This window comes from Sus scrofa, chromosome 5 (genome assembly GCF_000003025.6).
Source record: "Sus scrofa isolate TJ Tabasco breed Duroc chromosome 5, Sscrofa11.1, whole genome shotgun sequence".
NCBI lineage: Eukaryota > Metazoa > Chordata > Mammalia > Artiodactyla > Suidae > Sus > Sus scrofa.
The window spans coordinates 80,330,049-80,355,740 of NC_010447.5; the positions used below are offsets into that span (position 1 = coordinate 80,330,049).

Below are 25,692 nucleotides of genomic sequence, written 5' to 3' on the forward strand. Positions count from 1 at the left end.
ATCCCGCGTTACTATAGCTCTGGCGTAGGCCGGTGGCTACAGTTCCGATTGGACCCCTAGCCTGGGAACCTCCATATGCCGCGGGAGCGGCCCAAGAAATATCAAAAAAAAAAGACAAAAAAAGAAAAGAAATGGAAGGAGGGAAGAGGGTGAGTTCTGTGGGTATCTGAGGCGAGAATGTGCTAGGCAGATGGAAGAGCAAATGCAAAGGCCCTGAGGCAGGAGCATTAAATAAGGACAAGAGGAAATGTGAGCTGAAGATAGAGGGGGCGTGGAGAGGAGGTAGATTGTAGATGCCATCTGGCCTTGTCCAGTCTTCATATCTGAGAGAAACAAATATGAAGTGCTGAATGTATTTCTTGCTAAGCAAAGGACAGCTGGATTGCAAGGCAGGGCATCTCTGAACAGAGAAATCTGTGGTTTTACATTGGGTTTCGGGAAGTGTGAGGTTCAGAGACTGGTGCTTTTAGAAGCTGGACTGTTTAAAAGATGAACTGACCTTTAGCCCAGGAAGCAGGATCACTGGAGTGTGGCTGTTGCTGATTAGCTGACTTTCCCAAGCAAGGGGCCGTCACTGATTGGGAAGTGGTCGCTGATTGATTAAAAGAGATTCTGGTGGTTACTTGTTTTATGGCCAAAGAACAATTAGAGTCTTCTTTGTTCAGCTTGGAATGAACACACTTGTCACCCTCGGCTTGCCAAGGCCACTGTAAAGTCTTTTGTCTTTTACTCAGAGGAAAATGGGGAGGTACTGGAGGATTTTTGAGCAGAGGGGTGACTGGATTTGACCTACATTTTCAGGAAATCACTCTGGCTCCTGTGTAGGCTGCGGGACAAATTAGGAGGTTACTGCCATCATTCTGGTGAGAGGAGAAGGAATGAGAAGGGTTCCCATTTGGCTATGTTGATAGACAGTAAATAACCAAGATCATACAATGAGGCTAAGTGTACTGGAGTGAACATAATAGCATTTATAATGATGCTCTGACTGGCTGACATTATAGAGAGTAACTGGGTGGGGCTTTAGGAAGTATCAGGGGCCTGGGGTCAGGGGTCAGGGGTCACGGAAAGTCTCCTCAAAGAGATGAGGCCTCAAAGATGAAAAAGAGCCAGTGAAAAACTTAAGGCAAGTGCCTGGTGTGTGTGTGTGTGGCAAAGCTGATCCTTCCAGCCCCTTCAGGGCAGAGAATGGATGGAGAGGACGGGGTGCGAGCAGATGAGGAAGGTGGAACGAGACAATACTATAATAGACACTGTCATCACGGGAATTTATGAGGCCTCATTAAAGGAATACAGTAAAATCCAACTGAGAAATCTTCATTGTGCCAGGGATTCTGTTTTAATGTTGCTGAATTCAGGAGTTCCGTCATGGCTCAGGGGAAACGAATCTGACTAGTATCCATGAGGACGTAGGTTCGATCCCTGGCCTTGCTCAGTGGGTTAAGGATCTGGGGTTGCCGTGAGCTCAGATCTGGCCTTGCTGTGGCTGTGGCGTAGGCCAACAGCTACAGCTCCAATCTGACCCTTGGCCTGGAACCTCCATATACCATGGGTGTGGCCCTAAAAAAAAATAATGTTGCTGAATTATGACTCCTGCATATGGTGGTATAAGGGGCAGTTGCAATATACAGATTAGGGAAGGAAAAAAGACAATCAATTGTCTTCTGACTTTTAATACAAAGTCTAGGTTAGTCTAGATAATGTCTCTTCCAAGACATTAAATTGTGATCCACATCTCTCAGTTTCACCATGGGGTCATGAAAAATGGGAACACTTACTGGCTTAATGAACACATGTTGCTGGGGCAGGTTCACCTGGGATCAACAGCAGAGGGTGTGTGGACTGGGTTTCCAGTCTCCTGAGTTACCTCCTGGGGTAAAGAGAGTGCTTTATTTACCTTTGTAGCCCTGGGGCTCCTAGCACAGTGCTTGGTAGACACTAGAGGGGCTGAACAGTTCTTTCTGTTGGATCTAAATTAAGCACATAGACTAGACCCATGGAATTGAAATAATACCATATTAACTCAGGAAAAGTCGGCTATCTTTGTGTTTTTTGTTTGTTTGTCTTTTCTAAGGCCGCATCTGCGGCATATGGAGGTTCCCAGGCTAAGGGTCTAATGGGAGCTGTAGCTGCCAGCCTACACCACAGCTCATGGCGACACCGGATCCTTAACCCACTGAGCGAGGCCAGGGATCGAACCCGCAACCTCGTGGTTCCTAGTCAGATTCTTTAACCACTGAGCCACTACGGGGAACACCATATCTTTGCATTTTTTGGTTCATCATCCAGTGTGTGGATTAGTCATACTTCTCCCTGTTCTATGACTTCTCAAAGGCTCTTTTCTGCCTTTGAGAGCATCATTTCACTCCCCAAACTCCACTTTATGGGTAATCATAAAGAAAGGGAGGAGTTAAACACAGGCCAGTTTACTCCTTTTTTTTTTTTTTTAGCATAAAAGAGTTTTTTAAAAGTTTGATAACGATCGAAATTCATGTGATAAAAAGATCTTAATGGGCCAACTTTTTTAGGGCTTTCTATGTGCATTTACTTTAAATGACTTCCAAACCATCCTAAGAAGGAGTTAGGAAGTCCCCATTATAAAGGTAAGGAAACGATCAGAGAGGTGAATTTGGCCAGGGCCACTGAAGCCAGTAAGTGGGGGAGCTGGAATTCAAATCAGGTTGTCTGATCCCATTGTGGCATTGCTATTTATTTCTCTTGGAATATCTGGAGGCTTTCATTGGTCTTTGCTTCCTTATTTGCTCGGGAAATGTGAAAATATGCGGAGAAACAGTAGGAGCTTTATAAATAAAACATGGCTATATATTTTTAAAAGATTAAAGCTGGAAAGTTTAATGTGGCACCGGGCCACTTGTTTAGTGGAAGTAAAGGGAACGATTCCCGGCTCTGGTTGCAAAAATCCTGCCCCCTTTGTAGTGTGTGGTGTCTGGCTCACCGCCCATCTGTGAGAGTCACAGCCGAGGGAAGTCCTACACAGACGCAGTCAGGGAAAGACAGGCAGAGAGCCTGGTTGCGCGGAGGCAAGAAGGGGCCATGGATTCTGGCAGCTCAAATATCATCTGGTTGGGAAAAGCCACATGGCATGTCGCAAATACTGTGCGGGTGGGGCATATGCAACATTTTAAGCTGGGGTGAAGGCTGGCTGGACTGAGCAGGTTGTTAAACCTAAAGCAGAGGATTGTATCTTTAGGTGAAATCTGAAAAAACGAACGGGGAGCTCGGTGACCGAGAGGGAGCGTTGTGCATGTGGCAAACTTAACAGGGGCACAAGGCGAACAGCTGGCGCTGAAAGCATACCAGGAGGTAATCGCCGTTCAGATCCACCCTGTAGCTCGAGTGTCGCCTGGCCGGCAGCTTTTGCCCTTGGTTTCCCCTTCTTAAAACTCGAGGCGCAGGCAGGCTGCACTTTGGCGGGTGAGACACTTCCACGTGCGCCAGGGGAGGGGATGGAAAAGAGAGGGAGAGCTGAGAAATCATGCGCAAGACGTGGGGAAAATACCGCGGAAAGCCCGCACTGACCTTAGCACCGAGCCCCAGCCCTAGTCCCTGCCGAGGAAAAAGCCACCCGCGGGCTCCGCTCGCGCCGCAGGACCGACTCGCGGCGGCCTGCAGCGGGCTCTGCGGGCTGCTCAGCGCACGGGGCGGGGCTGGGGGCGGGGCCGTGCCGGGGCGGGGCCGCGCCGGGCGGGCGCGCGGGAGCTGCGGAGGGAGGGTGTCGCGCCGAGGGAAGCGGCCCGCGGCGGAGGGAGGGAAGGCCGAGTCCTGGAAGCGGAGCTCCGCGCTGGGACTGGTTCCTTCGCAGCCATTTTCTGTCCAACCAAACAGCCGATTGGAGACGGGAGCCAACCAGGGCTGCATTGGAGGTTTGTGTCTCGCTTCGGCCAATGATCGCTCCTAAACCGACTCCACTTTAGCTCGAATGAAATGTCCGTCTCCTCCCGGCGCCGTCCCCGCCGCCAACGCCGCCGCGGCCGGGGGCACTTGGCTCACTCCCGCCTGCCCGCCCTCCCGCCCGGGCCGGGGCCGGGGCCGGGCCGGCGCCTGCGAGGCCTCCCCCGCTGCGGGCCCGGCTGGGAAGCGGGCGCTGGGCCGCGGCGCGGCTCTTTGTGCGCCCGGCCGAGGAGCGGCGGGACGCGGGCCAGGCCGCCTCCTGCTCGCCGCCGCCGACCTCCGGGCCCGAGGCCGAGGAGGGGGCGCCGGGGCACCGTCGGGCCCCGCTCTCGGTGGCGTCCGGGCCGGCTCCATTTTGTGTGGCGAGCCGGCTGGGGGCGGGAGGATGCAGCCTGGACCCCCGGCCCCGATCCTCCTCCTCCGCCGCGCGGGGGCTCCCGGGGAGCGCCCCTCTTCCGCCCGCCACTCCGCGGGGGCATGGCAGGGCCGGGCCGCTTTGTCTGCCCCGGCACCCCGGGCGCCGCGCGGCGGGCGGGCGTTAGGCGCGGGCCCCGGGCCTGAGCCGGCCGAGTAGGGGGGATGCCTGCCCGGGGTGTCCGCGCCGCCCAGGCGGGACCGACAGGTCGGCCGGGCGGACGGTGGGACCCGGGCCAGCCCGCGCACCTTCGTGGGGAGGAAGCGAGGTCCCCGGGAGGAAGGAGTGGATTTGGTTTCCCCGCAGTCTGGTTTACGCGTATAGAATGCAGCCATCTGGCGGCTTGCGGTCCCTGGACTTGCCCCGAAGGTGGGAAGGAAGCCTTCCGGATTGGACTAAGGTTTTAATCTTCGGTGGGAGGCGGGGAGGATATACCGGGCCTCAGGAGTAGTCTTGGAGAACAAAGAATTAGAAGAGCACCTACAAGACGAAATCTCGCCCAGAGTACTCTAAAAGATGGTTTAAGCAAGGTTAAGTAGCATATGACCTTTTAAAAAATAGCATCCCAGCCTGCATGGACTGCACGGTTCCGTGCCACGAGTCACTGGGGTGGTTTCGGCTCTCTTGTATGGAGACAAGTCAGAAATACAAAGTGATGAGGTGAACTGATCAATGTAAGTGGCATTAACAAATAGGGGGTTTTATTAGTAAAGTTTAACCAAAATTCCTTAAGAGGCAATTATTCCGTTCTCACTCTGCTCCCGTAGTTCAATTTAAGGCTTATATTGGTGCAAAACTCTGGTTGTTGATGCCAAAGAATGGAGGGTGGAGGAAGGGTCTGCTGCTTTTCTTGGATACAGATTTCTTTAAACATTAAACATATGTATGCATTGCCTTGAGCTTTCACATATATCATAACCTGCCTGTAAGAAAATATATACCATGTGAGGTGATAGTGTTTCTCTTTAATATATTGAATCTAAACATATACTGACTCAACTATTTGGGTGAGTGATTGTGGTGAGGTGTGGCACCACCCCAACCCCCAGCAAAAATACATAAATATAGACAGCTCCTGTATTTTAAGTGTTCTGAGGATCTCTCTCCTCCCCCCACGGCACCTTTAAAAAATGACACTTCTAGCTACGAGGAAGGAATTTTCTGGGCAGCTTTGGGGTTAGAGTGAAGATGATATTTGGAAAGAAATTAGAAATTGCTTTTGGGATTACAGAACAGTAGACAATGTCAGCCAGTCTTTGCTGCATGGACCCTTGTAGTAGCATTTGAAAATTCAATTTGGTGGTTAGAGTTTTTTCTGTTTGCTAGATTTCATGCTTGAATGCATATCAGTATTTTGTCTTCTTTTAAAAATTAGCACAGAAAGGATATGTCTTTGTCTCCCCCCCCTTTTTTTCCCTTGAAAAAAGGGGAAGAGCAAATGAGAATGGAAATTGTAACATCGTAATTGATGCCAATTTATTCAACTATTTATGCCTTACAGTGAGAATGAAGTGCTATTGAGATGCAATTTTAGTCCCAAATGGTGATGCTTTAAAATAATACAGGTCTTAATTGACTGTATTCTCTTTCTCTGGATGTTCTCTGGGCAACATGTATCTTCTTCCCGCTATAATCTGAGATATTTAATTGGAAAGCATTATATCCTGAGATAAACTTGTCTTCCCTTTTGAGCTTTTGAACCCTAAATCTCACTCTAAAACATAAGGAAAGCCATCAGTAAAAATTAAGTTGATAAGTGGGATATTTGTGTCTTGGGTGTTGATATGTAATTTTTGGCCTCTTGCGTATTATATAATTTGGTGTGTTGTGATGAATATTTATGATGAACATGACTAAATATAGGGCTTTGTTGGAAAAGCCGTACTTCCCCCAATAGCATGAACTTTTATAAGTCCTCCAAAATACGTCTCCCAATTTAACAAACATTTATTGGGTGCTTGCTTTTTGAACCATTTTAGAGCCATGCAGTTCATTAAATAAGAATAGTAGGTAAAATTATACATGCCTTTTTAAATTTTACTAGGAAGAATGCCTTTGGGCTATAGTTTTACACTACTGATAGATGTTTGTCTTCTAGGTTGAAATTGGCAAAGATCAGACACCTTTTTAGACAGGTGTTCTGGAGTAGCACTGACAACACGGTTCACCCAGTATTTCATGACAGTAAGTATGTTTTACTATTCTGGTTATTAATTAGATTTGAATAGTAATTAGCTGGAAACAAAATTAGACCTGATTTAGATCAGAGATTCCTGATAGGATGAATGCCTTGCAAGGCCAGACAGTAGCTCTCCTCATTCATTTTGCTTCCGTTTTTTTAGTGACTTGCATGTATTAAGTGTTTCCTTTGGGCCTCTAAGTGTTGTCGAGGCTACAGGGTGAAAGGCTGTCACAGCGCTCGAGAGGCTGTCTGTTTAACCGGGAGGACTTTAGTCAAATTGAATACTTAGAGGAGAGTCATGTGTGGAATAGGAAATGCTAGCTCTAAGGGTAGCACAAATGAAAATAAGAGAGGTGTGGTAGGCCTGGGTAGTTGGGAATGTCATGGAGGGAGCCTTTAGGGCTTGAACTGAGCCTTGACGCATGAGTAGGAATGGACAGGTAAGGGCATCACCAAAAGCAAAAGCCTGAACGCAGGGGTGAGTGCCTTAGGTTTAGTGATTGGGAAATAGATCTGCATGGTCCAGGTGGGGATTTAACAAGATAATCTAGTGAAGAGCTACCACTTGGCCTGTCTGGATACCTAGTTCTGGATCTGCTACCACATCTGTGATATGAGGCATGTCACAACTTCCTTGAGCCATGATTGCCTTACTCCTAAAACAAAAGAACTGTACCTAGTGATCCCTAAATAAAGCACATTCTAGCACAAAGATTTTTATCAACTCTGAAGATTGAGTTGCAAACTAATTTAGTTAAAGTGAAATAGGGGGATCACTCATGTAAAGCCATGAAAACTAGGTTTGGATTTGATGCAGAAGACTTTTAGAACCATTTTGGGTTCAAAAGCTATGGAAGCAATATTTCAATGAGAATAGTCTTAAAATAGTATGTATTCAGTAGGTTGGGTCGTAATCCAGTGGAAAAAGGCAAGGAAGGGCATATCCAGAAAACATTTTAAAAGAGGCACAGATTAGGTAGAGCTTGGAAGAAATGGAAGAACCCAAGTTGTCACTGGTATAATTAGCCCGGATGAGTGGAGAGATGGCATTATTCTTAATAAGATTGCAGTAGTTGAAAAGGAGCTCTCATCCATTGCCTCCTTGCAGGTGATGGAGAAGGTGAATTTATTTTCCAACATCTTAAGTTTGCAGTAATGAGATATCAGGCAGGCATGGCTTGCTTGAGTGGCAGTCACAGTATGGTTGTGGATGTAGGTTTTATGAGCATAGAAGTGATATTTAATGAGTTTATTAAGAAAGTAAGGGAAGAGGTCCCTGCCGTGTAGCACTGGGAACTGTATCTAGTCACTTAGGATGGAGCACGATAATGTGAGAAAAAATCCATACATGTATGTGTAACTGGGTCACCATGCTGTATGGTAGAAAATTGACAGAACACTGTAAACCAGCTATAATGAAAAAAATAAAAATCATTATATAAAAATTAAATAGATGCAAATTAAAAAAAAGGGAAAAAAGAGAAAATGATTGTTGGATAAAATGATTGGAGATAAAAAGGAAAGAATAAACTAGACAAGAATATTGCTTTGGAAATCAAGGGAGAATTCCAAGCATAAATGTGGGGTCAGCAATGGCCAGCACTACACAGAACAGTCAAGCAGGATGAAGGCAAGATCATTGGCAACTTTTGAGAGCAATTTCACCATCATGTTGGGGTGGAAAACCGCGTGTCATGGTTTTAAGCCGGAATGAAGAGGTGTGTGAGCATGGTCAGGGTGAGAACGACAGCACGACAGGGTGTGGAGCGAAACGAAGGCATATGTATACTCTACACCTTAAGTATATGGTCAGTATATACTCCTGTGTGTACCCTGAGGGAGACTAAGCATGTTTGAGGAGGATTGAAGAAGCTGGTGTTAGAGGTAAGGAAGCTTTGTATCATTTCATGCCCTCAAAGAGATAAGGGATTGAGCCAGAGAACAGGTGAATACAGCAACTTCTCTTCTCCTAGCAACTTCATTTTAAAAATGGGGAAGTGGAAACACAAAAAGGACCCTAAGTGAAGACACGCAGTGGAGAGCCTAGCTTCAGATCCCAGTCTGTCCTAAGAGCAAGTGCTCCTAGTGACTGCCTCAGGCTGACCTGAAACCAGGTGTGTTTCTTACCATTTCACAAATATTGTCCTTGCTTGACAAGGCATCTTTAAGTGTTTTCAATATATAAGCACTAGACTAAGAATTTAGAGGTGACAAATTAAAGATTTAGGCTCAGGTAGTGCCCATCGTGGCACAGTGGAAAGGAATCCAGCTAGGAACCAAGGGGTTTTGGGTTCGATCCCTGGCCTCGCTTGGTGGGTTAAGGATCCAGCATTGCTGTGAGCTGTGGTGTAGGTCGCAGGTGTGGCTAGGATCTCGCATTACTGTGGCTGTGGCTAGGCCAGCAGCTGTAGCTCTGATTGGACCCCTGGCCTGGGAACCTCCATATGCCACGAGCACGGCCCTTAAAATAAATAAATAAATAAATAAATAAATAAATTAATTAATATAATTAATAAAAAGGATTTTGGCTTAAGGACTCTTTGAAAAACTACCAGGAACAAATATTACCAAGTACTTGGCATCTGAGACTCTGGACTTCAGTCCCATCTGGGGTGTGACCTTTGGCAAGTCATTAGCCTGATATAACCTCACTTTTCCCACCTGCTTCATGGGGTCATGAACATTGCATGACAGTTAGGAAGTGTCCAGAAAATGTTAAACATATTAAAGAGGGTACTGTTTATTGCATTCGTGCAACAGATTATTCATACAGTTATAATACTGCTACATCAAAAATTATAGAATAAAATATATTAGCCAGCTGGTCATTTATTCCACATAATATTTTAGAGGACAGTATTATCAGTTCAACTAACTTTTTAGAATAGCCAATAAAATTAATTTAATGGGATTTAACTACTCTGTCCTTGGAGCTAATGATTCATCATTTTACCCATTCTCATCATTATCCTACATGCACTTCCCTCTTTGTTGTCTGGATGGAGTCCAACACTTTAGCTTCTCTGTTCTTAAACCAGACCTGTAAGTATCACAACTGGACATATTGGTTCCACTAAACATTCCTGGTCACCAGCCTCAGCTAGGCTCTTTGCAGCACCCAGCACTCCTGTTCCCTTCCTTTTGCACTCTCTGTGGAGAGCCATCTGTCTGCCCAGCTGTAAGAATCCCGGCAGTATCCTTGGTTCTTCCCCCAGCTCTCTGAATTCAGTCAGTCACCAAGTCTGTGGACTGAACCAGTGAAAAGTCTCTGTAGTCTCTGCTTTTCCTGGTCTCCAGTGCTCTTGTCCTGGACCAGATACTGGGAGTGTTCATCATCTTGTGTGAGCTCCTGCCCTACGCAGAGCATCATGGTCCTCACTGGTCTTTTGCTCCCAGTCTTGCTCTCCTCCAGGTCCTTTTTCACACTGGAGTCTAGCCAGAGTGATCTTTTAAAAAAGAAATCTGATTGGCACTCTTCCACTAAAACTCTTCTTTGATTTACTTTTGTCTACCAGGCACTGCTTGGCCCAGCCTCTACTTCCCTCATTCCAGTCCACTAGCACTCTTTCTCTGTTTCCTTTGCCTGGAACATTCTTTTCCCTTCTTTCTTTGCCTGATGGCTATTCATCTTTAATTTTCAGTTTAAAGTGATTTCCTTAAGACAGCCTTCCTGGACTCTTTAGTGAGGTTCCTTATGGAATAAATTCCCAAAGCATATAACAAAACATCTTTGTTTTCCTTAGCAGTTGGCACTAGTCATTAGTTAATTATTTGTAATTATTTAATAGCTGTATGTAACATTTGCTGTATATAACAATGCTATTGTATCATGCTAGGTCTTTACATCTAAGTCCTCTGCTCACCCATCTTACCAGTAAGTAGCAGGTGATCTGATTCCAGAACCTATGCCTTGGAAATAAGAATAGGCTGCACTCTGTACCCCTCCCTCCCCCACCCCCCAGTGTATGTAACATTCGTCTTCTCTGCAAGTGGAGGACAGAGACCTTGTCTTTGCTGTTGACCTGTGATGTTAGCACATAGCACAAACCTAATAAATAGGAAGTGCTTACTCAGTATTTGTTGACTGGTTTACTTACAATCTGCAATCTATTTCACAATTTTTTATAGGAAGTTTTAGACTAGAAAAAAACCTTTGGGATGTATCCAGCAAATTCACCCCCCCCCCATTTCTTAAATATATAGGAGAGTGGCTAGTATATCGTAAGCATCAAAGATGAGGCTAATTTGTTGAATGGAAGTTTCTAAGAGTCTTAAGGGTTTGAGGATGGAAATACTAATATTTCGCTTGCAGAGCAAAGTCAGAAAGATCTCAGGAGGACAGGGGAACATTGAGGTTTAAAGATGAGGCAGGATTTTAATGGTAGAGAGGAAGACAGACAGTGTGGTGAGAGGACAGAAGCTAAAACTTGCTGAACCAAAGGCACACAGAGCTAAGTAGATGATGTGCAGCTTTTCTTCAGAGGAGCGGGGGGGGGTGCTCTGGCATCTCCTGGGGATACTGTGTGCCAATCACCGTTCTTAGCAGGTTTCTAGTCTTTTTTTTTCTTTTCTTTTTTTGGAGTATAGTTGACTTAGAGTGTTGCATTAGTTTTGGGATACAGCAGAGTGATCAGCTATATATATATATTCATTCTTTGGTTTCTGTCCTTTATTTAATTCCGACAACTTTATGAAATACTTTCAGAAGTATTTTTTAGAAAACTGAGGTTTAGAGGCTGTTAATCCCAATGATAATCTTGCTGCTAATTGCAGTACATGAGACGATTTAATCTTTTTTGTTTTTAATGCTGTTTTTTAGCCTTGAATGCCATAGGTGTAATTAGAGCAGGGACAGTGCCAGATCCTTAACCTGCTGAGCAATGAGGAACTCCCTTTTAATACTTATGAATACTTTTAAAATTTATAAATTAATCGCTCAGATCGTGGTGATTTGAACAATGTTCTGTTCATCAGAATTTTAAAAGACTCGGTCTTCCCTGTGGACATTGGTTTAGTAAAAATTTCTGTTGTTGCCCCCACCCCCCCAACCAAAAAAATAAACCAGATTTGTTTCCAATGGTAGGCTCTTACACAGCCTTTGGCCCTGTCTCCTGTACCGTAATCTCCCCTTGGGCATTGTAAAAACTGGTCAATTCATAGCTGTCCTAATTGAGTGTCTTTCATGGCTAATAAAGCCATCATCATGTCTATTAAAGACCATGCTCCTACTGTCTTTTTAGCATTTTAGGACCAAAATAGTATCTTATATTTGGGCAGTGTTTCATCCTTATTTATATTAGCTGTTTCAGATGGGGAAGGCAAAATTGTTGTTTCCATTTTATGTACAAACATATTTAACCAGGAGGGATGCTTGTTTTCAGGGATCAATAGGAGGGTTCAAAATCAGAGCTCCTTGTATATAGTTTAGGTCCTCATAGAGGGCACTAAGAAGCATTAATAAATAGGTGCCTATACTTTCACAAATTATTTAAAATAGGTGAATTCTATTCTTTACCTCCTTAAAACAGTTACATAAATTATGGGAATGTATCTGTATTTACAGTTGAATTAGACACTATAGTCAACAGATGCATCAAAGAAAGGCCATGTTATTGAAGACTTGGGAGCTAGACTGGTATTTTAGTATTAGATAAAAATCCATCAGAGATGGAAGTGAAGACATGCTACGTAAGGACTCAAATACTGAGGTTAACATGAAGTTTGTGCTGGGCCCTAGACCTTAACAAACATTTAGAATCAAGTATCTTTTCATGATTTGAGCAGAAAGCATGTATAACACTTAATTTTGCTATGCTTTTCATTCAGATAATGCATCAAAATTTTTTCCACCCACAAATATTGGTGGGTTCCTTACTTGAAGTTTATTGATTCGAATGCAAAGCAGAAAGACTTCCAGGATTTTCCATGTCGGTGAAATGGAATAGAGATAGTTCAGGACTTACAGTTCACAGGTTTTTCCAGATTTTCTCTCTTAGAATTCATTTACCTCTGAGCAAGATCAAGTCAAGCAGTGTTGTTTTAGTTTAGGGTTTTTTTAAATTCTTTTGGCCATACCTGTGGCACACAGAAGTTCCTACACCACATTCTTTTAAAATAGTCATTTTAACATTTGTTTCTGTCTGTGATTATCATTTTCCTATCTTATATATAGATCTCCAATCTCCCTGATCCCTCATTTTCTTTTTTTCCTAAAGGAACCAAAAGTCTGGGGGTGATGGGAAGAGAAAATTAACCTCTGACTAGAATTAGAGGTGATGAACTTGTTCAAAGTGTGGTTATGCTTTTGGGTTGCGTGGGTACAAAACTGTGCCAGGAATCCATATGCTTCTTCTGCCAAACAAGAGTTTGAACCAGGACATTGTTTATTGTGGAACGTCTCTGAGGCAGCAAAGAAAGTTTGCAGCAGGAGCAAAAGAATTTGCATGGGAACATCAGGCTTCAGCAAGAGATCTGAAAGTGATGGATAGAGGTGACTTCCGGGTGACTAACTGCTGAGCTGATTTGCCTTTGCTTGTCATTCCAGGGTAGGTTGTAAGTCAGTGTTGCCTATATGTATTTGAGGATGATGCAATTGAAAAGAAAGGTGTGTGTTTTAGATTCGTTTCCTGTTGGTCTTAAGGCTTATGACTTGTAGAGGGTGGATAGAGGAATCTTGAATCATTGGCAAATTATCAAAAAGTTTCCAAATCAAGAAATGTAAATGTTTTCTTTTAGTAAGCTTAAGGCTGTGAAAACTGTAATTGATCCATCCTATGACAGTTTATGAGTACTGACTCTATTATGTAATTTTTAGACAAGTTTTATTGAAGAATATTGAAAAGCTTTTTTTTTCCCCTCATAGATGGACGGTGACAGTTCTACAACAGATGCTTCTCAACTCGGAATTTCTGCAGACTATATTGGAGGAAGTCATTATGTCATACAGCCTCATGATGGTAAGAAAGCCACAATTAAAACAGATTCACAAGTAGGAACAAATTAGACCAAGTGGACATTTTATTCATGTGATGTTCTAGGTTGCTTTTGTCTTTATAGGAAAAGTAATAATCTTGTATCACAGTAAAAAATATACTTTGCTATTTTTATTAGAAGTTGTCTTTAAAAGAATGATGGGTTCTAGAGAAGACGTCTATAAAAGTATGCCTTTTTAAAGCTGGTATAATTTCTTGAAAAGTTTATTACTGATTTCCTATCTAGCTGTTAATTATGGCAGATTCTTAAATCAATTGATATAGTAAGTTGAGTAGTTCTTTAGAGGGTGGGTTGCTGGCTATTGTAGTTCTAGCACTTATAAACAGACTTATTTTGGGTTTTTATTAAGTTTGAATCATGTCAAGTATTAGAATGGCAGTGTTATGTTGGCCTATCAGAAATAATTTGCTTTTGTGCCATTCTGATGTGTAAGATTAAAAAACTCTAAGATAGGGGTTCCCGCCGTGGCTCAGTGGCTAATGAATCCGACTAGGAACCATGAGGTTGTGGGTTCAATCCCTGGCCTTGCTCAGTGGATTAAGGATCCGGCGTTGCTGTGAGCTATGGTTTAGGTCGAAGATGCGGCTCAGATCCCGCGTTGCTCTGGCTCTGGCGTAGGCCAGCGGCTGTAGCTCTGATTAGACCTCTAGCCTGAGAACCTCCATATGTCGCAGGTGCGGCCCTAGAAAGGAAAACAAAAAACAAAAAAAAAAACTAAGATATATTTTTGTGGAAGGACATTAGGGGTGGGTGATTATTTACTTCATCCTAAAACATACTCAGACAAGATAATTTTGATAACATTTTAAACATATAAAAATGTAAATTGAATCAGCTTAAGTACCTTTCTTATTGAATACCTAATAAAGAGTGGGGAGTTTACTTATAAGATACTGCATTTAGTCATAAAAGGATGTTATTGATACTATGAAAGCCAGTTACATCTAAATTTATATCACTTTTTGTAAGAACATTGGAATACTGCTATAGCTTCATTCAAAAACTATAGGAGTTCCCGTCATGGCGCAGTGGTTAACGAATCCGACTAAGAACCATGAGGTTGCGGGTTCGATCCCTGGCCTTGCTCAGTGGGTTAGGGATCCAGCGTTGCCGTGAGCTGTGGTGTAGGTCGCAGATGTGGCTCGGATCTCATGTTGCTGTGGCCCTGGTGTAGGCCGGTGGCTGCAGCTCCAATTAGACCCCTAGCCTGGGAACCTCCATGTGCCGCCGGCATAGCCCTAAAAGACAAAAAAAAAAAAAAACCCAAAGCTGTTACTACGTTAGTAATAATGTCGTTGGGTCAGTAATATTTAAGTCTAGTTTTTCCATTCTGTCTAAACTTAGCTTTGGATAAACATATACAACCTCTTAATTTAGCAGCATATACAGAGCCGTCGGTCATGGTCTCTACATCTGAGTATGAACATCTCCTCTGTTAAAGGTGCTGAACACATCTGACAAATTATAAAATGTGTCAGAAACAAAAGACACAAGGAAGTGCTTGGGTATCTTGCCAAAGGAGAGATCACTTCTGAAGGTGCTGTGGAGATGTAGTTGAGCTTTACCGAGAAGGGGGAGGCAGGATTTAGTGGGCAGAGTTGCGGATAAAAGTATTCTAGGCGGTGGGTTTGAAATTAATGAGGAGGTTCACTTACGGCCTTGAGAAAACTGTGGAACGAACTGCTATCCGAATCCCTAAGAATGAGGAGGAAGTGAACCAGAATGTTTCTTAATTTAGGTTGTTTCAGGTAGTCTTCTCTATCTTGAAGTAAAAAGTATGAGAAGCTTTTAAACCTGTTATTTTTATTTAGATACTGAGGACAGCATGAATGATCATGAAGACACAAATGGTTCAAAAGAAAGTTTTAGAGAACAAGATATATATCTTCCAATTGCAAATGTTGCAAGGATAATGAAAAATGCCATACCTCAAACGGGAAAGGTAATGCCGAGGAGAAGTTTCACTAGCTTGTTTTTCTCAGGGGTGGGGCGGGGAGGGGAGGGGTAAAACTGCATGAACACGTGGTTCATGAATATAGTGAGCTCTTGATGTCAGTCATTCAGCCTTTCAGCAAAACGCCTATTTCCGTTCTAGTTCAGTTTGGTTAGTTACTAAGCGGTGCTCCAGTTGTAGTTCTCTCAAGTCCTCAAGTGCTGGAAGCATTTTTTTTTTAATTTTTAAAATTATAATTGATTTACAATGTGCCAATTTCTGCTGTACAGCAGAGTGATTCAGTCATACATATATATATACATTCCCTTCCTCATATTCCGTCATGTTCATCCCAAGAGACTGGATATAGTGCCCTGTGTTGTATAGTAGGACTTCATTGCTTATCCAAGGAAGCATTTTGAACAGAATTAAGAATCAACTTAGGGAGTTCCCGTCGTGGCGCAGTGGTTAATGAATCCGACTAGGAACCATGAGGTTGCGGGTTCGGTCCCTGTCCTTGCTCAGTGGGTTAACGATCCGGCGTTGCCGTGAGCTGTGGTGTAGGTTGCAGATGCGGCTCGGATCCCGCATTGCTGTGGCTCTGGCGTAGGCCGGTGGCTACAGCTCCGATTCAACCCCTAGCCTGGGAACCTCCATATGCTGCGGGAGCGGCCCAAGAAATAGCAACAACAACAACAACAAAAGACAAAAAAAAAAAAAAAAAAAGAATCAACTTAAAAATAGGTGCATTGTCAGAACCATCAGGTTTGGACAGGTTTTGCAGCAAAATTGGGTCATATTGGATTGATATGGATGCAGTTAAGATTTCTCCCCAATTCTTATATTTGGAGACTTTATACACATTTATAAATGTCTTTTATATATATATATATATATGCACACACACACACATATATATATATATATTTTTTTTTTTTCCACACCTGTGGCAAGTGGAAGTTCCTAGACCAAGGACTGAACCCACACCACAGCAGTGACCTGAGCACTTGCAGTGACAACACTAGATCCTTAATCTGCTGCACCAGGAGAACTCCAATATTAACATATATTTAAATTCAACAGGCATGTTTTTGTTTTTGTTTTTTTTCTTTTTCTTTTTTCTTTTTTGGCTGCCCTGTGGCATATGGAGTTCCCGAGTCAGGGGTCAGATCCAAGCTGCAGTTGTGACTTATGCTACAGTTGTGACAATGCCAATCCCTTTAACCCACTGTGCCAATTGTGGGTTCATACCTGCCAGTTGGTGCTGCAGAGATGCTGCCGATTCCATTGTACCACTCTGATGGCAAGATTTTTTTTTTAAAAGTAGTTTTGTGAAACAAGCCGCTGTATAAACAGTTACTTCTGATAGTTTTTAAAAACTCATTGTCACTCTACTTATCCCTTGGTCTGAACTAAAATCCACACTTTTTATATTGTTTTGTATTGCAATAATAAGCTTTTCTCTCATGGTAGCTTAGAAAATACTTATGAAATTATTAAAACTTACAAAGAAATACATTACTAAAATACATCACTAAGCCTACAAGTTCCAATTTGACATTCTCCCTGTGTTTCTTTGTTTGGTTTTAGGGCTGCACCTGCAGCATATGGAAGTTGCTAGGCTAGGGGTCAAGTCAGAGTTGCAGCTGCCAACCCTCACCAGTTGCACCAATGCACATCCGAGCCGCATCTGTGAGCTTGCAGCAGTACCGGATCCTTAACCCACTGAGCGAGGCCAGGGATCAAACACGCATCTTCATGGATACTAGTCAGGTTCTTAACTCACTGAGCCACAATGGGAACTCCCCTCCCTATGTTTTAAGGGGGGAAAGTGCAATTGCCGATATTGCTTATTAGGCTAGGCCTGCACTGCCCAGTACAGTGGCTGCTAGCCATATGTGGTTCCTGAGCTCTTGAAATACTGGCCAATTTGAATTGAGATGTGCTGTAAATATAAAATGCCATTAAGTTCCTATGGTAGCTCAGCGGTAGTGAGCCCTACTAGTATCCCTGAGGATGTGGGTTCAATCCCTGGCCTCGCTTTAATCCCTGGCCTCACTCGGTGGGTTAAGGATCTGGCATTGCCAAGAGCTATGGTATAGGTTGCAGATGTGTCTTGGATCCCACATTCCTGTGGCTGTGGTGTAGGCTGGCAGCTGTAGGTGAGTCAACCCCTACCCTGGGAACTTTCATATGCCACAGGTATGACCCTCAAAAGCCAAAAAAAAAAAAAAAAAAAGCCAACCCTCAAACCCCCCAGATTTTGAAGGCCTAGTATGAAAAAAAGAATGAAAATATCTCAATTTTTAAATGTTTGATCTTATTGAAGTGTAGTTGATTTACAGTATATAAAATCTCAGTTTTAAAATTGATTCTCTGTTTAAAATGGTAATATTTTGGATTTATTAAGTTAAAGTATATTATTAAAATTTATTTCATGTGTTTCTTTTTTTTAATGTAGCTGCTAGAAAAATCTAATGTTATGTATACAGCTCTCATTATATTATGGTGCTTGACTTCATTTAGGCAACTCTTGTTGCTTTTCTCTAGGATGTAAATAGGTACTGTAGACAGTCTCTTTCAGCAAGGATGTTGTTTTTGTTAGAAGTGGCTTTGGAATTGCATGATTTAACCTGTTAGCGTTTCAGTTTCAAACCCCAAACCTCCAAGAGAAGAGTTATTTTTGTAATGAAATGGCAGGGGTGTGCTTTTTTTGGTAGGCTTTTTTATAAACTCAAAACCTATACTTGATACTTTGTATCTTCATTAATAAAAATGTCACCAGATGTCATTATTTCACTCCCTTGGAAGTCTTACATGAATTCAGTGTTTAGTTTTAAAAGTTTTTCCAGTGTCTTCATTGGTGGAAATCCCAGGGCCAAGAAGTCTAGCCCACAGTATACTCCAGACATGACAGAACTGCTTTTCTTGGGGCACTTGGTTATTAAGAATTTTCATCTTTAAGGGGTGGTAAGACCATCCAGTGGTTGCTTTTATACCTAAATTTTGTCTGTTTTCTGTGGATAGTTGTCAAGGCTTCTCATTTCTATTTGAGCTTTTAGTCTCACTCTGAGGCTTGGAATTGTGATAGCACACACCGTGTCAATGTTATTAGCGTATATTTTAAAGATTAAAATAAGTTAATGGTCATAAACTGAAATTTCTCTTCTTCTGAATAGCTCTTTACTTTTGCAAGTTATTAGGAAGGTGATGGTTATATTCCCTGCAAACATGCCTATGATTTTTTCCCTTCAGATTGCAAAAGATGCCAAAGAATGTGTTCAAGAGTGTGTGAGTGAGTTCATCAGCTTTATCACATCTGAAGCAAGTGAGAGATGCCATCAAGAGAAACGGAAGACAATCAATGGGGAAGATATTCTCTTCGCCATGTCTACTCTGGGCTTTGACAGTTATGTAGAACCTCTGAAGTTGTACCTTCAGAAGTTCAGAGAGGTCAGTAAAGTGTCTTCCATTATGCTTTTTAGAAAATAAGATACACTATCCACTTTAACTTTTTAAATGTAATATTCATTTCTCTTTGTTTAATCACTAATGACAGCATAGTTACGAAATGATTAAGACCATGGACTCTGGATTCAGAGTACCTGAGTGCTAAACCCTGTGACCCTAGACAGGCTGCTTAAGTATCTTAGACCTTGGTTTCCTGGTGAGGCTAATAACACTCTACTTAACAGAGTTACTGAGAGGACTAAGTAAAATAACTCATGTACAGCACCTAGCTTTGCATGTAGTGAGTGATCAGTAATGTTAGCATGTGCCGTTTTGGTTGTGAATTTACAAGAGGTAGCATCTCAAAGCTTGGGCCTTTTTAGATAAAAAAGGAATTGAAGCTGTGTCTTTTTCGTATTGTTGATTGAATTCTTCTACATTTCCTCTTTGGTTTTTCTTTGCCTGTGGTCTGAATTTTGTGAAAATGAATTGACATCAGCTTATTTATTTCCGCACTTCAACTTAGGTGTCAGATTCACACTGCTTTCAAACTATTTCCTCAATATCTTTAGTGTTAGAATCCCATTAAATTAGTGATATCTGCACAGAATAAATGATTAAAGTAGGAGGAGCACGTGTAAATTCTCTCAGAACTTTTCTAAATTTTCAGCATCATTAGCACCTTGGAGTGGACAGAAACTTAGAGGTCTTTGATCCAAACTAATTTTGATTTAGGAACTTTAAACTCCAAATTGGTTGCTACAGTACTGCCCAGTTGGCCAAGAGCTGTGTATATAGTTAAATCATAACTTGGATCATTTGTAGTAGATTTATAAATTGAATATTTATAGTATTTGGTAGACTACTTCGTCTGTAAGTAGACTTCTGTTTTCCTTTTGATGTAGTGTGGAATTAGAATAATTTACTTTTACTCATAAGTGTTTTTAGATTTTCTAAGTTATTATCAACACGGTCTTATGATTATTACTGCTTATGTAAAAAGTTAGCATTTTGAAGGGCCTCTTCATATGTTGTTAACCAGAAGTGTTAATAAATACTCTGTATTTTGTAGTAAGAGCAGGTCTTAATTTTAGGAAGTAAGCAAGCATCTCATTTAGGAAACAGGTTTTGTTGTTGTTTTGAATACCAGTGATTACTTTTTTGATTTTCCTTCCTCAGGCTATGAAAGGAGAGAAGGGAATTGGTGGAGCAGTCACAGCTACAGATGGACTGAGTGAAGAGCTTACAGAAGAGGCATTTAGTAAGCAGTGTTATGTTACCTTTATGCAACTAAATTTGTTCTGTATTGCAAGTCAGGTAGATTGTTCGCAGTGATCAATACTATATACATGTATCTACTGGAACTTTTGGAACATTAGCACTGAATGTTTTGACATAACACTATTTTGAATTGTTCTTGCTAGTTCTTGTCCTTACATTTGAAGTCGGTGAGGCATATGCATGGAAATTTTAATTCTGCAGAGATTATAATTATTCACTGATAGTTCTGATTTCTGTAGTCCCTAGCTTTTGGCTTAGATGCACATGAGATAGGCCTATTGAGAATTATTGATTGTAATATAAAATCTTGTGATTTAAATAAATTTGAAGTGAAGGTTTCTTAAAAATTGTCTACTGGTAAAATAAAAGGTCTTTTGGGATTATTTTATATGTTATATATATGTGTGTGTGTATATAGAAATATATTTTTTTATATTTATAAATATAAATAAATATATCTTTTGGTCTTTTTAGGGCTGCCCACGGCATATGGAGGTTCCCAGGCTAGGGGTCTAATTGGAGCTACAGCTGCCGGCCTACACCGCAGCAACGCTAGATCCAAGCTGTGTCTGCGACATACACCACAGCTCACAGCAATGCCAGATCCTTAACCCAGTGAGCGAGGCCCCGGATCAGACCCGCAACCTCAGGGTTCCTAGTCGGATTTCCGCTGTGCCACGACGGGAACTTCCTATATATATTTTTTATATTTCTCATATTTAAGTTGTACGCTGCTTAGTTATGTAAGTGTTGCTCCTGGCCAAGCTTCACAGTGTAGGTCTACTTAGGAATCAGAAATTCCATCCAGTCTTTTCTGCACATGGGTGATTAGCTAAAGTATACTTTAGAGAAATGAAGATTCGAAAAATCGAAAAATGCTGTAGGAAAAAATGTGCTTTTTAGAGACAGGCCAAGAAAAGAGATGCAGTTCTTCTCCTGCTTTAATTTTTTTTTTTTTTTTTTTTTTTTGTCCTTTAGCGAACCAGTTGCCAGCTGGCTTAATAACCGCAGATGGTCAGCAACAAAATGTCATGGTTTACACAACATCATATCAACAGGTACAGTATTTCCTTTGCATTTTAAGTTTTAAAAATTATACTCATTGATTTTTTAAAAAAAACTGGATAGTTAACTTCAACAGAATATTAGGAACCTGATAAAGAAGGTTGCTAAAAATTGTTTTCTCAGAGTATATAACTGTGTGTTTGTAGTGTTCTCTTACGGTTACAGGTACGTACGCAGATGCTCGTATAGTCCGCCCTCCACATCCACGGGTTCCACACCTGTGGATTCAAACAGCCCTGCTCATGTGGTATGTTCATGATCTGTGGTTGGTTGAGTCCTTGGATGTGGAATTTGTGGATGCTAACCTATGGATACTGAGGGCTAACGTTTAAGGGACTTGAGAGTCTGTACATTTGATATCCGCAGGGGCATTCTAGAACCAATCCTGTGTGGGTATTAAGGATAGATTTACAGAAAGATACATGGGAAATCATTAAAGTGGCTCCCTTACGTAGAGAGAATGGAGATTTGGAGTGGAAACTAGCCTTTTTTTTTGTCTACTGTTTTTATTTTTTGAATGTTTGTAATATACGTGTGTTACTTTTCAACTATTTTTGTCTTTAATTTTACTCAATTTAAATTTTTAAATCTTAGATCTCTGGTGTTCAGCAAATTCAGTTTTCATGATCTGAAGAAATGACGGAGTGGAGAATGTAGAAAAGTGAAGGTGTATGATTCTGGAACAGAGACATTAGAAGGACATGACTGGTGAAAAGATGTCTCTTTGTATATTAAATAGCTGTAATGTAGCTTCCCAATGCTTGACTAATTGAGGTGTTAATTCTGACTTGAGAATCTTTTTCATGAATGATTTTAAAGAAAAATTTGAATTTTAAAGGTATTAAAATATTTTTGTTTTGTACGAGAGTTTGTTGCTCTGTATGACTCCTGTATGCATTGTATATTGCAATTTATTACTGTCAGAGATTTGTAGACAGTTTCTTATTTTCATATTGAATCATGTTACTTTTGTAATTCAAGTAAGCAGCTGGGTTAATTCATGTTTGCCCTTTTAATAAAATATAAGGGTAGAGTTCATTTTGAATGCAAGTTGCCTTTATTATAAATTTGAGTTTGTCTTAGTTACATAATATCTTGCATGATAACCTAGCTAGATTTTTAGCATTTACCATATTTATTAAAATTAATTTTTTGTAAAACATTCATAGTTTAAACAGCACCATTTTTTAAAAAATGTAACTGAAAAATTAAGTGTGAATGCAGAAGAAAACATTGTCTGCCGATTCAACTTGGTGCCCGTTAACAGTGTTTACACTGTCCCTTGTGCCTGTTAAGATAGTTTGTTTATTGGCGCTTTTGTTAAGACTAGATTTGTTTTTGAGTTATGTTCGTATGTGTTGGAATCCATTTGAGTTTAATGTAGTCCTAATGCTCTTGAAATGGTGCCCCTTTCATTTCGAGTATGATTTTTCCAAAGCCTATCTTCCAATGCTATATAGTATCCTCTTCCAGAAGAGGGACTGTGTAGTCTGATAGTGAATGTCCTCGTTTTACCTGTTTAACTGAAATGTCGCGTTTCCTCTTATGCTGTGGGAACCAAGAAACGTCAGACGACATTGTGTGTGTACAGACCTTTTCTGCCTGGGTTGAGTGAATGAAATGCAGAGCAGAGTGAGTGCTGTGAATGGCGTGAAAGAGAAGTCACCAACTTCTCGTGTGCTGTCTTGATCTTTGCAATAAACTAAACTTAGATAATGTAATTTTGTATAATTTACTAGTATATACTTGGGTTGTTCCTTTTTTAAAGTGAGGATTTGTATTTTCCCACCTGTTCTTTTCGGTGATAATTAACGTCTATGTGTTTTTTGTTAAATCAGTTGCTCTTGTAGTTTGCCTAACAGGCACTTTGAGTGAATGTCACCTTGGAAGGACACTCAGATTTATAAGGGAGAAGCAATTTCCCAGATACAGGCTGGACAGAAACATTTACTCCGCTGGAAGGAGCTATTGGGGGCACAGCTGGGATCATCTGAAGTTAATCACTCCCTCACTACCTTCCCATTTAAAAAATAATTCATTACAGAAAATTCGAATAGGCAAAAAAGGGTGGTTAAGCAACCATCATCCTAATATGTTAAAATAAGCAGTGTTAATATTTTGGTAATTATCGTTTGTCCTTTTACTTTGCTAAATATGTATATTTTTATAAAAATGGGTTCATACTTGCATACTGTTTTGTAATCTGCTTTTTTCACTTAACAATATATTGTGACCATCTTTCCCAGGACATTATATAGTCTTCTACTTTTATTTGTTTATTATTCTGTTGTATGGCTGAAACATAATTTATTTAATCCTTTATTGAACATTTTAACTATATACATCTTTCACAGTTATAAACAACACTTCACTGAATCTTGTGTACATCCATGACTGTTTTCTTCAAATAAATTTTTTAAATTCTTGGTTTAACAGATATGCAAAATTTTAAGGCTTCTGACAAATACATACATGTATTTTTGAAATATCTTCCATTTGATAGAGGTGGTGTGCCATTATATAACTGATAAAAAGCACTTGGTCTTTGGTTATCAGATTCCCTAACGTTTAAAGGTAGGGCTATGTTTCAGAATCAAGATAAAAATGGAATTACACAGCTTTAACATTTATATCACTATCTACCAAAAATAAGTTTTCAAAATTTAATAGGGCACTGGTAGTACTAAAACTTTAGGTAAAAACAGGTCCACTTTGGGTTATTCAGGCTTCATACTCTGAAAGAACACTGTCCATGATGCCCTGGTAATGCACGCGAGCGGGAGTGCTGGCTTCTTACCTGGCCCATGCTGTGTGTAATTGAATGTCATGTTTTCTTCCTCCCTGGAACTGAAGTACATAAGTTCCTACATTAATCTACAAGTGTGTTTTTTAAAAAATAATTTTGTACATAACTGTTGAAGTATCTGAGTGAGAACTGGGTTTCAGTGACTTAAGTCATAGAAGAAGGGAGTTAAGTAGCTTCTATCCCCTCACCACCTCATTATAAAGGAGATGCTTTACTTGGGAGAGAAGTTTTTTTAATGCTGCCTTCTTAATGTCATATACTTGGGTATGATGATGTTTTAAGTTATTTATTTTTATTTCTTTTCCTCTTTCAGTGTAATATCTATACAGTATTTTCCCTTCTTCAGAAACATGCCTTGTTGCCTGCTTTCTGGATTGCCTTACTGGGTTATAGGAGTACTGGTTCCTTTTTTTTTTTTTTTGGTCTGTCTTTTTAGGGCCGCACCCGTGGTGTATGTTAAGTTCCCAGGCTAAGGGTTGAATTGGAGTTGCCTCTGCGACCTACACCACATCTCACAGCAACACTGGATGCTTATTAACCAACCCACTGGGCAAGGGCAGGAATCGAACCTGTGTCATCCTCATGGATATTAGTCGGGTTTACCACTGAGCCCCGAGGGGTTATCTTTATTAAGTTACCTTTAATAATGCTAACTGAACATAGTTATGAGTGCCCAATTCAAAGGATTCCACAACAGTATCAATTAGGCATGAGAAATGGGAAAAAAAAAAAAAAAACCCAAAAAACAGTTTCTACCACTTGCCAAGAATGAAATCTTATAGTGCAAGCTTTTTCTGGAAAATGCACTTTCTCTTAGGGAGAGTTATTTTATCCGCAGTCCAAAACAAGACAGTACTTATTGCTTTATGTGATAAAATACACTTTTGAGTCAGACAAGTGATATGTAAAATCTATACCAAAAGCTAGTCTATTTTAAATGAGATATTCTGAGCTCCCGAAATTAGACAATTTATATATTAGCTTATGTAATAATTTTCATATATTGACACTAAACTTATACTAAGTCATATAGTGTGTTCATGAGTAAAGAGTGCAACCCTACTAACTTTTTCAAGGAGCTGTACTCTACTGTCTACAAAATATTCAGTTTTAATTTATGGTTTCTTTTAGAGCTGGAAATGTTACTTTGCTTAATTTCACCAAGTGTAGCTTCCTCCTGCTCACTCTGCTCCAGCCACCCCAGTCTCTTGGCTCCTTGTGTCATGTTCTTTGCCTCTTCCTGCCCCTTCCATGGCTTGAAACATGTGCTTCTCACTGCCAAGAACATTTCTTCTCTTCCTCTGCCTGGCTAGGTCCCACTTGTTCTTCAGGTCTCAGCTTAAACTTCATCAGAAAAGCCTTTAAAACTTTTGTAAAAACTTTGTACTAATCACGAAAGAGAGAAAACAGCACCAGCCCAAATGGAGTAGGTTTGTAACAGCCTTTATGCTGGCTACTCTAGCTCCTTGGATATTTTTTTCAAGACTATGTTTATACCTATTTTAAGGATTTTAAAACCATAAGGCAGAATCCTTTCAAATCATGGGCTGACATGGATTCCTGTCTCTGGCTTCTGGGCATTACCTTTCAAGACGCCTAATAATACAGTTACAGCTTTCCCTGATCTCGCTCCAGAGACAGTTTCTTTGGCACTG

At 41.1% G+C, this 25,692-nt stretch overlaps 1 protein-coding gene across 4 annotated transcripts; it reads left to right on the forward strand.

Annotated features, from left to right (window-relative positions):
• Positions 3,714 to 23,418, forward strand: NFYB (nuclear transcription factor Y subunit beta). 4 transcript variants are annotated; one of them, XM_005664187.3, is made up of 8 exons: positions 3,714 to 3,884; positions 6,426 to 6,511; positions 13,372 to 13,465; positions 15,314 to 15,444; positions 18,691 to 18,888; positions 20,065 to 20,146; positions 21,145 to 21,224; positions 21,826 to 23,418. In XM_005664187.3, exons 2-8 carry the CDS (start codon positions 6,506 to 6,508, stop codon positions 21,856 to 21,858), a joined length of 624 nt encoding a protein of 207 aa, XP_005664244.1. In that variant the 5' UTR covers positions 3,714 to 3,884; positions 6,426 to 6,505; the 3' UTR covers positions 21,859 to 23,418.